We start from the raw sequence: 14,100 nt of genomic DNA on the forward strand, positions 1-14,100 counted from the left end.
ATCGTTCTCATAAAAATTAGAACTTACCAAATCATTTTCTGAGGATTTCTTTCCTTTATCAAAATGCGTTTAGTTTTCCTGTTTAAAAATGAACACCTTCCTGACAAACCAAGTATTTTTCTGATCGAAAGATTTTTCCAGAAATAAAAGAATTTTTCTCAAGCACTTTTTTCTTAAAACTTTATTCCACAACTTGGTTAAATTTTCTGTTTTTTTTTACATTTCATTTTATTTTTTTAATTTATAAATACAAATTATACGCAGTCTTTGGTAGTTGTGTATTTTCTTTCTCTTTTCTTCTATATTTCTTTCTAAACCTACAGAGCAATTATGAAAAAATTACCAAAAAATTGAAGAAGAAGAAAATCTTACAGGACAAAGTAGATTCTTTAGAAGGAAATGAGACAAAACAAAACCATCCCTTTCCCTTTAAGTATTAAAAAATTCAATTAAAAAAAAAGAATTATCTTCTGCCTTCTTTTGGTTAAAACTTTTTGGTCTTTTTTTATTGTTCGATGTTGAAAGTGAAAAAGATTAGCAAAAAAAAATTATTGCATTAAAAAAGGCATCTCATTACAAACTAAGAAGGTGAAGAAAAGGTCATAAGAGGTCAAATAAGTTCCTAAGAAAAAAAAAGAATTCTTCACTATAAGTGTAGGTTTGGTTTTTCAATCATATAAATTACAACAACAAAAATCATTTAAATTAATTTATGTTTGTAAAAAAATCTTTTTGCATTTTTTTTCGTGATTTTGGTGATTTTTTTTTCTTTTTAGTTTTACTTTTAGTCCATCACAGAATCGGAATAGAGTGTTTGTTCACGTTCATCGTAAATCCCTTTAGCGTAGTTGATCTACAATTAATTAAAAAAAAACGATAAAAAATTGTTTATTTCTCACAAATTTCCCTAAGGAAATGTAAAAAAAAATCTTTAGTTTTTCTTGAGAAAACATGTGGCATGTTTAAGAAAATCTATAAAAATCTTAAATAAGCCAAAGAAATCTAAAGATTGTCTTCTAGTGCATTTCACCATTTGAGCCATTTAAAACGGCTTTAAAAAGTTTTTGTTATTTTCAATAAAGTCAAAAGAATTCAATTGTATAGAAAAGTTTTTGAAACTTTTGCGCAGAATTAAAAAAAAATCCTTCAAAAAATAACTTTTCTCGACAATTCCGAAGACAGATTTTGTAAAAAGGAAGCTATTCAGGCATATATGGAAGTCACCCTGGGTCGATGATAATAATTTTTATCCACCCTAATCATTTAAATGGTTCTCCATTACTAATTTGGTCCATTTAAAGCAACTCTCATATATGCCTGAAAAGCTTCCTTTCAAGTAAAAAAAAGAAACAAATTATTGGACTTCTTGGACATATCTGGATTTTAAATTTTTATTTTTACTCACATGTCTCGATGCTCTTTGGGCAATATCCTCAGATTGACATCGAACACGGGGTCTCTTCACATTCTCCTGCACCGCCGACATGGTGGCACTTCGCGTTGTTACCGTCAGACCCAGTTCAATGTAGTGATTGTGTTGCGTCTTCTTGGACTTGTGATGCCCACCCGGATCAGCTGTTACAGACACCGGATGACACGAGAGGAGGTCACTGCAAACGGCAAAAATTCTTTTTAAATTCCTGAATAAAAATTCAAAGTTTCTCATCAAAATTTTATGAAATAATCTGTCTGATGTCTTACTGATTTCGACGCACAAAAACATTTGAATTAACTCACCTTAAGTGGTAGGTGAAGATAATTGTGGTTGCATCATCATTCCGTGAGAACACCCAAACATTCTCCGTTGACACGAGCAGCTCTAGCTTTGAATCCTCCCCATCAAACAAGCAGGGTTCGTAGGCCATTAGTTGCTCCGTAAAGTCCCTCCGATTGAGCGTGTAGAGAATACTCTGACCCTTCCCCTGGGTGTACGAATAGGGTGGCAGGAGACTCCCGGGGGCACCTGTTACGCACCGCGGCAGCCTCTTCCGGTCCGGAATTTGACGATTTGAACTTTTACTCGTCTCCCGCACTGCACTTGCGGTCTCTGCTGCCAAATCCAACATCCCAATCACGGGCTTCGTCACCGTCCCCACGAGCCCCATGCCAAAGCCCGAAATGAGCCCCTGAATCCCATCAGTTTGTGCCCCAGAGTACGTATGCTTGACAATACTCGTAACCCCACCCAGTAGCCCGAATCCCAACCCCTTGAGCCCAGCAACCAAGTGATCCGTGCTATTGGTCGTTGTTGCCGTACTCAGGATCCTCTGACGTGTCTCTGTGTCCTCATCATCGAGCACAACACGCCCCAACCCATCGGACAAGGTCTCCGTGAGCTTTGCCGTTGAATTGGAGATCCCATGCGTGACATTCTTCACGAGACTCTTCACACTTCCCTCAAAAATCAACCCTGACACCCCCTCGGAGACATCATTGGCAAACCCAAGGGGATTCCCGAGGAAGTCCACACTCCCCAGAATGGAGCCCGCCTGCCATTTCAGCTCCTTCTTGTAGTGCGACTTAATAGCCCCCAAGTACACTTCCAACGTCTCAAAATGATGTTTATCCGTGAATTTTTCAAATTCAATTATTGCATCCTCAAATTTAATCAAAGTCAACCCCAAACGACGCTTCATCTCACCCATTCGTGGCGTCAACTTTGTCGCCGTGATGACACTTAGGCGATTTTGACTCACAACAATTTGCAAATCACCAAAATAGTACCTTTTCACATTCGTCGCCATTAGCTGTGTCGCCACACGATGTGCCTCGTAGTCAGATTCATCCGTCAACGCCGCAGCGTCGGCTTGCACCCTGCCCAAACCCATAAAATCCGCCATTCGCAGCATAAGACGTTCCTCCAGGTAAATCGACATGGGTCTCAGGCTCAGGATTAAATGTTCAAAAATGACGGCATTTGCATTAGGGCTGGGAAGCATTTTAGCCGTCAACTGCAACGCCGAAAGCTTCGATCGTGTCGGGGAGTCCGTTGAGGCAGGCTTAATCGTATACAGCGCCACCTGACAGGGTGTCTCAAGCAACTGATTGTCCACCTGAACATCATCAACGCTCAAATCAAGTGAACGCACCGAAGGTGTTGCAACAGCTTCCAATGTAATGTTTTCCAATGAAATCAACGCCAATTCCTCACAAGGTTGACGTGAAACAATTGAAATTCCAATTCCCTTTGAGAGTTTAAGGTAAATCTGTGGAAGAAAAAGAATTTAAAATTCTTTTTGAAATGAAAAAAAAAAATCTTGAAAAAAATCATTTTCAAAAGGAAAATGATCGTTAATATAAATCAATTTATATTTTTAAAAAAAAAAGTAGAATATTTCAATTTCTGGGGAAATTTTTCAAACGTTAGAGGATTAGAAAGAAATGTTATTTTTTGACAAAGTTTTCTTGTCTATTTTACTTTTAAACTTAAAAAAAATTCCTACGTGAGTAAGTCGTTTGAATTTTTAATTAAAAATAATTTTCAATGTTTTCTTAAGTTTTTACAATTCATTTAAACGTTAAACGTTTCTTTTCGAATATTTAAAATGTTTTTTTTTGTTTTCAGGGGATGTTTATTGCCAAAAAAAACAAAATATTCAGTTCAGTTTAAGTTTATCAGTTCAAAAGTAGCTCAGATTAGGGAGCAAAGAAAAACTAAATTCAAGAAGCCGAAAAAAGTAAGTCGGTTCTTACTTCAAAAACGAAAAAAATTGAAAAAAAATATTGCTTAAAATGTACTTAATTCAAGTCGAAAACGTACTAAATTCAAGCATAAAAAGTACTCAATTCAAACCCAAAAGCTAATATTATTATGCCGAAGTCAGTTATTAGTCCTAAAAAGGCTCAGGTTGAAGGACAAAAGCCTAAAAGAATTAAATTCAAGCCCAAAAGGAGTCCTAAATTCAAACTAAAAATATTTTGAATTAAAGTGCATCGTTTCATATAAAAATTTCATTAATTTTAAATGAATCTTTCACATTTTAGAGGTTAAATTTCACAAAATTTTGTAAAATTTCATTGTTTTTGGAATTTTTCCATCGCTAATCATAAAAGTACTAAAATTAAGCCTAAATAGTACTAAATTCAATACGAATGAAAGATTTTCATTTATCTGAATGAAAATAGTCGGATGATTGGCTTAAATATCTAAATATTTGGCAGATAAACACCCCTTGGTTTTTTTATAAAGCTTATAAATTCTATTTCTGATTTTTTCCAAAAAATTCTAGTTTATTTTCCAACGTTTGACGTTCCTTTTATCATTGTTAGAAAGGAATTTCAAACGTTAGATAAGAAACATCATACCCTTAAATGAATTTGAAGCATTAGAAAAAATGTCAAACATTTTTTTCTAAAGTTAAATGTTAGAAGACCATTAAAAAAATCAAACGTTAAGAATAAACATTAAAACCTTCAAAAATAAATGCCAATCGTTTGAAAAAAAAACGTTAACCGCTGAAAAATTCTTTACTCATTAGAAAAGGAATGCCACACGTTAGAAAATAAACGATTGAAACTTAAAGAAAAATAGAAATACCAAACGTTAGAATTACAAAAATAATTTTTTATTGATTTAATTGAGTTTTAAAATTCAATTAGTTTTTTTTTGGAATCTTATAAGCATAAAATTCATTAAAAAATTAATCAAAAAATAGAAAAAATGTAATTTTTTCTCCAACTTACATGAAATTCATCGATGGAATTCTTCTCTGGATTCTCCTTTTCCTCCTGCAGGGATGTATTGAAGTGCGGAATAACGTGTGAAACATGCTTCCACGCTGGATCAATGGCCAAACTACTATTCCTCTTTGAATTCACATCCCGTATCCGCACCGTTCTTATTGGCCCATCCATTGTCACGACAACGGACAAACATCCCGAGCCAGGACGCATCTTTTGCCGCTCAATTGCCTGCTCAAGCGGAACAAGACTCTCCGTAATTACGTGTGTATCGGACACAATCATCCCGAGGACTGCTTCACACCCAGGACGAAGCCCGAAGAAGCCATTCTTCGGTTGAACACACATATTTGAGTGTTCACACATGAGGCGTCCCTCCTCCGTGAAGCGCCACGTTTGCGTTGACTTCCGCCTGATGTCAATGGGACGTACAACGAGATTAACGTAACTCATTGGTCGTGGTGGGCCGTCGAGATCGAGAACAAATCGCTGTGTGACTGTTGCTCGCTTCCCGGGTTCTGTAGGTGGGGATGAGCCTTCATGCTCCAACTGTTTATCCTGATTCATTCGCCAGAGCTGTGTTCTGTCTCCGGGACGCTTCCGCACGAGGAAAACCCGTCCATCGAGGACTCCCAGGACAAGCTGTTGATTCTCCACATCATAATCCCACGGCTCCTGCATGAGGCCAACATCGGAGGTACGTTTGAATGTCCCACTGAAGGCGATATAGATGAAGTTCTCATAAGTTAGGTTATGTGGTGTCTCCAAATCACGTAGATGGTAGGTGTGACACACCCCTCCGGGTGCTTCAACCTGAATTGCCTGAACACCCGTTGGCTCATCGAGAGCATAGGCCATTGAGGCGTGTGCCCGGACAACGGTGCGCCATTGATGCTTCCCCCCAGGTTGGTGGAATTTCACCGGAACCTCCGAGAAGTTATCAATGCGAATTGGCGGCGGAAGAGCCTGCGCATCGCCGAAAAGGAGGAAGTACGTTGCACCCTGAAGGACAATCTCAAGGCGAATAAAGTGCATATCCCCATTGGCATTGCGGATGTTTATGTACACACTCAGGGACTCCTGAATGGGCACTCCGCCTGACCACAGACAATCCTGCACATCGGGAAGACGTACACAGAGCTCCTGTTCCTTATCCAATCGTGGCCAATGGAAGGGTAGATGACAATCCGGGACGGCTTCAATGAAAGTCGATTTAGCCAGTGGATCCGTGAGGGTTGTTGCAAAGTACTTCTGAGCAAATTGAAGTTTATACCGGCTACGATTGTACAGCTGGAAGCGTGGGGAGAAGGTTACAACGCTCGTCTTGGCGTACCTTCCACGTCCACGACGAACATCAATCCCAATGACAAAGGTTTCATTCGACACACCGGAGCGTAGTTGACGATTAAGTGTGTCTTTGTGTAGATTGAACGGTTGACACCATGTCGGATTCATACCGTAGCGCTTCCCGAGACGCACCGTAAGTGCAGGTGGGGCATCAAAGTCGGAGAAACTAAACATGAGCGGGGAAACAAGACGTGCCTGTTCGTGTTCACTAAACTGACCAGAACTGTCGTGATTGACGCCTTCCTGACGGAAGATCAGGGGTAAACCGGTACGGTTAACAAGCCAGAACGGAGCGGAGACAGTTATCTGGACTCCTTGGCCCTTCTCAACCTGAACACTTCCACGAAGGAAGAGAAGACGATGATTTACGTCAGTGAGTTTGAGGCGCATCTCACTGCGTCCCACGTAGCCAGCTGGGATGACAATATGTCCCGATCCGGGGTACCCATCCAAGGCTATTGTCAGTTCAATTTGATACGTCAAGTCCACTTCGTGAATAGCTGCTGTCTCCGATGGGGAAACACGTCCGTGACTCCCACCTGGAACGCGCCAGAGCAGATCACACGGGAGGAGATTGTACAGACGCACAGGTGGGTACAGGACGAATGTGTGCCCTGGAAGGCTACTCCCCTGTGGGTACTTCTCCCGCTCAATTGCAACAACAAAGTGAAACCACCGCTCACGATTACTCTTACACGTTCGCAACTCCTGCTGCACATCTGCCGAGTCCAGGAGTTCCTTCCAGTGGAAGGGTTTATCGGAGAACTGATGAAACTGCCCACCCTTGTCCACGGCAACCGTCTGCCCCGTTGTCCAGTAATCCCTGCTCTTTGTCTTCGCCTCATCCCCTCGCCAGGCTTCCACGTGATCAACCGGCAATGCAGGTAGAGGTTTAAGGAAGATAAATGCATGAACATGACTCAGGGGGACACTGTAGATCCCCCCGTGTGGCCTCACAACTGCCGTCAGCGTTTCTGGCCACTTCTCCACATTCGGCCCATACAGATGCTCCATCTTCAGCACACACGGCTGACTCAGGCGATTAACAACCTGCAGCGATGACCGAACTGTCACCAACTTCTGGGCTGACCCCTCCATTGTCACCTCAAAGACAATCCTCACCGTTGCCCCAACGCCTGAATCATTGGGCGACGAAGCACCATGATGAGCATGCCGGAAGTAGGTCCCAACACGATCAACCGAGACCGGACCCACTTCCGTCCACCCATCAACACGAACTCCAACCTGATGGAGATTCAACTTATGCGAATCATGGTGCCGCAACTTATTCTGCGCTCCACCAAAACTAAATGGCTGAACAGCTCCCGGAGCCACAAGTTGCCACCTTGTCTCACTCTTTGTCAGTAGTTCCCTCCGTGGCACCCCATCGGGGGAACTCACCAACGTTGTGAACCACAAAGCAATCCCCGTGTCATTGCGCAGAGCAAATGGCACAAAAGGGGTCCTCCTTCGATGCCCCTGAGGGCTCTTCTCCACCACCCCACGGGCATCCTGCGCAAAGTAGTCCTCCGTCCAATTCTCCCGGACAACTTGGTACAAATCAATCAATGTATTCGTCACATTCACCTTCAGCAGATCCTCACTTGCAACCTGCAAATGTAACCTATTCCGATGTGTCCCAATCTGCCCGAGGCTATAACTCCATTCAGCCTGGCATCGCCACGCCTCAATCACCGGCTCCCACCCACTGAGGCGTCGATTGTAGTAGTCACTTGCAAACACCCCCGATAGATGCCCCGCACGGAAGCCAATACTCTCACTTCCTGCTGCAGGAACAACTGCCGAGTAACTCCCAACACCACCACCACCGAGCTCCTGACGCAAATCCAAATGCGACAGCGACAGCTCCAACAGTGGCACATCAGCATCCTTGCAGTCATCAATTACACAAATACTAATACACGCGGCACGTATTTCAACAGCCTGAATCTCAAGGGGGCCCTTTGCGGGCAAGACAATACTCTTAACCGGCTCAGCATTCTGCGTTAGCCATAATGCAGCATCATCCAGTTGATTGGAACAAAGTTCAAGGGCCTTCACACAGTCAGCCCTCTTAAAGCCCAAAGCTGAGAGTTTCTTCACAGCTCCATCAATATCTATTATTTTGAGCATGAAGAAGGAAAATGGGAGGGGGAGGAAATGCACAAAACAAAAAGAATTAATTTTGCTTTAATTCGCTCTTTTTTTTAACTTGAAGTTTGTACACTTTCCTTCCCGGAAAGTGCCATAAGTAGCTGAAAGTTGTATATTCATCCTGCCCAATGCATCAAGAAGTTTCTAAGGGATCTTAGGAATACCTATTTCAAGACTCGGCTGATCCTTAATTTCATTTAGGGGTCTAAATCTGTCTATTTAGGAAGTTCCTTTTGGAATTGCTTGAAGCGTTTTTATAGACTCAGATTTTGTCCTGAAGATGACATCAAGGATCAGCCGGATGTTGAAAAGGAAGTTCCCAAGATCCCTTAGAGACTTCCTGATGCAATGGACAGGATCGCTGCACAACTTCCAGGCACTTATGACACTTTCCGGGAACATATCAAACCAAGTTGCTTATTTTATTGGTTTGTCCAATATTTATCCAGATTTCTAACCTAACATTTTTACCATTACATTCAATGGGGATGAATGAGACAGAAAATCAAAATTGTACTGAATTTATGTGAATATCTTAGGTTAGAAATCCGTGTAAATATTGGACAAATCAATATTTAAAAAAAAAATTATAGCAGCCAAGACACATACCGAATTAAAGAATTAATTACCGAATATTGAGCATTAATTGTCTAACAAACTGATTGAGCAATAGTTGATCCTCCATGTGGACCTACATTGATTCAATATTGAGCTTAAAATTTGATCAAATTATTGGAAAACTTTGATTCCTGGATGATTTTATAATTTTTTATAGCACAATTTGTCTATGCTTACTCAAGACACAATTCGGTCTAAAAAAATTTAAATTTGAGTTTTTTTTTCATTCTTCACCTATTTTTTTTGTAATACAGAACAATTTTCAATATATCTATAGGATTTTATACTACCAAAGGAATGTTCCTTGATTATTTTTTTTTTATAATTTCAGTATGTGTCTAGGGTGCTATAAAAAAATATAAATAAAATAATGAAAATAGAAGTCTAAAATTGACTCACCGAGAGAAGTAGCTGCATCTTCCTTCCCGGAACGTGCTTGTTTTGTCTGTTTCGGCAAACTCTGAAGCATCTTCGTGAACATCTTCACATCGTGGTAGGAAAGACGAATACAGAGTCGCTTCTGCAGCTGCAAATCCAGCACACCTTTGCGTATGTCGAGATTTATTGTGACCGGATCGATAATTGAGAGTGCCGTTGTGTCCTCTGCATCGAGTGTGCAGGAAAACACTTCGAGATTGTTGAGATTGAGTGACATGACTTTGTTAATTTCACTTGGGCGGAATGAGACGATTGTTGTACTCTTGAGGATCACTGCATTTGTGTCCCATTGATCGGTATTCTCCACAAAGACCAATTCGGAATTTGTGATGTTCAACACGAGCTCCAATGCATCATCCACCACTGCTGTGGGGACTGTTGGACTCTCAACACCCCCCTGAACTTTGCCAAGAGCCACAAGTTCCTTTGGAGCCTCTTCGGATTGCGACAGAAAATCCCGAATACTCTCCAGCCAATCGAGAATTGCCATTAGACGCATATTATTGAGCAAAATTGTGTATTTCGAACAATCCTGCCGTCTGCGGCTGTGTACTTCCGCCTGAACGGAATCTTCGTTGAATTTTGTCGTTGTCGGCGCGAGAATGTTCGTAAAGACATTGCGTGGAGCTGTAAATTGCGTCCGGGTGTCCGTCACGAGAATCTCCTGGGACACAAGATCAATATCCTGCGAACCATCACTGAAGGAATCAATTTTCAGGGAGGATTTTATGAAATTTATACAAGCAAGGAAATTCTCTTTGCTGTTCCCACTACCAAGAAGATCTTCAAAGCCACGATTTATTCTTGGCATTGTGTTGGTGGTTAAATTGAGGAAACCTTCTGGGATATTTGTGGGTGAATGAAGCTTCACAAGAACTTCCTGGAGATCCAGTGTTATTGACATATTCGTCCAGACCTAACGCAGGAAAGGCAGAAAGGTCAATTCATTCCGAATATTATTTAATTAGGAAATTATTCCGAATATTCCTCCAATATTTAAATATATTTGTCAAATATTTTTAATATTCGTTGATTTTTATAAGAATTCTTAAATTTTCTTCGAATATTCTTCATGTATTATAGAATATTCGTCAAAATTCGGAATATTCTTTAATTTTTTATGAATATTCTTTTAACGTTGATGAATATTCGTCTAAAATATTTTTTTTTATTTCCTAAATTCTTTTAAATAATTCTTAATTTTTACAAATATTCTCTCTAAAATTTAGAATATTCTGCAAATTCTTTAAAATTCGCTAATTATTTACGAATACTCCTCTTTAATATTTATGAATATTCATGAGCATTGAAGACTTGTTTTCAATAGATAATTAAAGTTATATTCTTTATATTTATCATTTTTTAATTATTCCGAATATTTAACAAGGATTCTTTCTAAATATTTAGAATATTTACCAATTCATTTAAATACTACTCAATTTATGGGAATATTCTTAAATTATTTCGGAATATTCTTTAGCAATTAAATATTTGACAAATAATTTAAATATACAATTATTCCGAATATTTCTAATTCTTTTAAATATTCTTAATATTCTCGAAAAGAATATTTTCTTTCTAAATAGTTAGAAATAGTCTTTAAATATTCAATAAGTAGTAATGTGATTTATATATTGATGAATATTCTTTATAATTAACTGTAGAATATTCTTACTAAATATTTCGAAAAATTTTTTTTTATTCCGGATATTTATCAAGTTACCTTTAACAAAAGAATATAACTAAATATTTGATAAATTATGTGAAAGAATTAAATTTAAAATCTTATTCTTTTGCTTTAATTTAAAATATTCTTTTAATTTTCTATAAAAAAAAACTCGTTAATATTCATTCCAAATATTCATCAAATATTTTGAAAAAATGATCTCCACGAATATTCATTAAATATTCCAAAGTTTCGGCAATTTTGTACGAATATTAATTATTAACAAACATTTATTTAAGATATTTTAATTATTCTTTCCTTATTACGAATATTCTTCAAATGTTTATCAGTTTTTTTAAAATATATTCGTCAATTTGAACAAATATTGTTTAATTGCTCACGACTTTTCTTCAATCAATAACGAATATTCATCAGATATTAAAGAATCTTTGTTAAATATTCCGAATATTCCTTGAAAATAAGGAATAATAATAATATTTAACGAATACTTGAAAGAATTAAAGAATATTTGTAAAAAAAATTGAAGAATTTTTCCTGATTCCTCATCAAATATTCCGATTTTTTTTAGTTCTCAGGAATATTCTCTAATCAACAAGAAAATGTCCAAAATTCCTACCTGACGATGTTCTGGTTGGTAGTCAGTGGATAAATTGATGAGGGATTCAGTGATTGTTGCTGGTTCCACGTAGAGATCATCAGTTGGTTCACCCAAATTGTACGACAGGAATCCCCGGACAAGCTTATACTGTTCCAAATCGAGCACAGCCTCGAGCTTCGAGAGTGTTCCCTGAACACTAAAATCCGGCACATTGTGACTCCGCCACGCATCCATATTCCGTTCAACTTGCAGTGAGAGGTGACATTTATTCTTCAGCAAACTCGGTCCCTCCTTCATTACACTATAGCTCCCCATGTCCAAGCAGAGATCCTCCCCCGAAGGCGCATTGGCGGCACTTCTTTCACTCCGCGTGCCCGCAAAGAGATTCGTATTGACCAATTTCACGGACATTACATCGAGAATCTCACTCAGTACCTTCCCCGTGGTCTCATCAATCCCACGCCTTTGCACACTAATCACGGACTTCTCCGTGGACCACCGGAAGGAGTTTCGCAAGGAAAACTCCCCGAGATCCGCGACAATCACCTTTGAACTCCTCGAACTCATTGGCAACAAGATTATCGGACTTTCCGCTTTAATCTCCAAGCCCAACTGAATGGGACGCTGATGGAGATTCTGCCGTGACTCCGACGGCTTAATCTTCTTCATCACAGGCTGCTGAAGTTGCGAGAATGCCTGGAAGAAGGCCTGAATCTCCATCACGAATCTCTTTGTGTGCACATACCGCACGGAAGCCATTTGAATCTTCAACTTTGCATCCGCCTCCACCGTTCGGGCGTTTCCCTTCACCTTATCCCGACAATATGTGAAATTCAACGCTTCATTGCCACTCGTGACAAAACGCTCCCGATAGATCTTCCCATGTTGCGTGAGGTCATACAGTGACATTGACCCCAGATGCCCCTCAACTGTCTTCATGACATTCCTCTTGGCCACAACGAATTTTGCATTTGAAACATTCGCCTTGGCAATCTCATAGTCAGGTGCCACGAGGACAACTGTCAAGGAACGCACAGTTATATTGAGTTCCGTATCACCACCGGCATTGCGATTTGGATCACCCTGCAGTTCCTGTGGGTTTGTCGTGGAAACACTCGACGCTCCTCCATCGGATTCATCATCCTATTTAAGGGAGGAAATTCTGAATTTTATGGCAGAAATTTCTTTCAAAAATTAAATTAATTTTGAAAGGAATTTTCCTAACGTTTAACGTTTAGAATTTGAAAAGATTTTAAAGTTTGAGGTGAAAACTTAAAGATTTTTCAACGTTTCAAATCTGTCTTATTTTAAATTTGAGACTTTCTAATATTTGAGGTTAAAGCTGTAAGAATTTCTAACGTTTTAACATTTCCAACAGTTCCAACATTTAATGGAAAAACACTAAGATTTAATTTCTAACGTTAAATGATTTAAATGAGAGAATTCCATCGAAAAGCAATTTTTCAAAAACTGCTGTGAGAATTTCTATCGTGTGAAATTAAAAGTGCAAGATTTTTATAAAGATTAACGTTTAAAACTTGGTTTACTAACGTTAGATATTTAAAATTTGACACATTCTCACAAGAAAATTAAATAATAAATATATAATAATAATAAAGATAAATATCTGCAAGATTTTTTACCATTAAAAATTCAAGACTTACTAATGTATTATTTTTAAATCAAGGAGTGTTTATCTGAATAAAAATCTTCGTATTATTTGCCAAAGATTTGGATGATTCTTCACAAATACTGGAAGATTTGCGAGTTAAATACCCCGTTGAGAGTAATCCCAAAATTCATTTCTTTTCGCTTTAAAAGTAACAGAGGAGCCAGAAATCGCAAAAAAAAACTATTTTTTTAGGCAAAAATATAAAAGTGGGAGAAATGAAAAATTTTCCATTTTTCCAGTGTATTGGGGGTGATCGCAAAATTCATTTTGCAAACTACAAGAAATTTAGAAAAGACTAAAAACTGTTTTTTGGATTAAATTAAAAGATTCTCTATCTTTTGACGTAAGAAAATCATTATAATTTCTAATTATTTAAGTACGTTTTACATTTATTTATTATTTTTTCTATGTTGTTTGACGATAAAAAATCAAATTGTATTAACATTTATCGTAAAAAAACTTCAATTTCTCAAAACTGACATTAAAAAATTTTAAATTTTCTAATAATTTACATTTTAAATTTCATTATTTCTAACGTTCTTGAAGTCTCAATTTGGAGAAAAACCTTTAAAAGTAACTTGAAGACTCCCAATTTTCTATTGTTCAACGTTTAATTTACTTTAATATTCTTTTTTATGCATTTATTTTGATTTTCTAACGTTCAGCGAGTAAAATATTAATTTCTAATATAATTGAAGTTTAAATTTCATAACTTTCAAGTGTTTGCTATTTTAAATTTCTTTACTTTTCAAACCTCTGTCCTTCAAAATTAAACAAAAAAATTAAAAATTTCAAACTTTAAAAGTTAGTACGTTAAACAACTTTTAATCTTTTAATTCCAAAAAATCTTTTTTCTTAGATTAACCAGAATTTTTTTATGAAACTCTGAATTAATATTCATAATTT

At 37.9% G+C, this 14,100-nt stretch overlaps 1 protein-coding gene across 2 annotated transcripts in view; it reads right to left on the bottom strand.

Moving 5' to 3' along the window:
• Positions 1-152: 152 nt before the first annotated feature.
• The window catches only part of LOC129794668 (intermembrane lipid transfer protein Vps13D), a 28,023-nt gene continuing 14,075 nt past the window's right edge, over positions 153-14,100 (bottom strand). For both annotated transcript variants that reach the window (XM_055835475.1, XM_055835473.1), the window contains exons 8-13: positions 11,541-12,665; positions 9,199-10,153; positions 4,684-8,144; positions 1,738-3,206; positions 1,406-1,610; positions 153-853 (exon numbers count right to left, since the gene is read on the bottom strand). In XM_055835475.1, the coding sequence (XP_055691450.1) occupies positions 785-853; positions 1,406-1,610; positions 1,738-3,206; positions 4,684-8,144; positions 9,199-10,153; positions 11,541-12,665 (7,284 nt within the window). In that variant the 3' untranslated portion in view covers positions 153-784. The remainder of the gene's footprint in view (positions 854-1,405; positions 1,611-1,737; positions 3,207-4,683; positions 8,145-9,198; positions 10,154-11,540; positions 12,666-14,100) is intronic.

This window comes from Lutzomyia longipalpis, chromosome 4 (assembly GCF_024334085.1).
Source record: "Lutzomyia longipalpis isolate SR_M1_2022 chromosome 4, ASM2433408v1".
In the NCBI taxonomy this organism is placed as follows: Eukaryota; Metazoa; Arthropoda; class Insecta; order Diptera; family Psychodidae; genus Lutzomyia; species Lutzomyia longipalpis.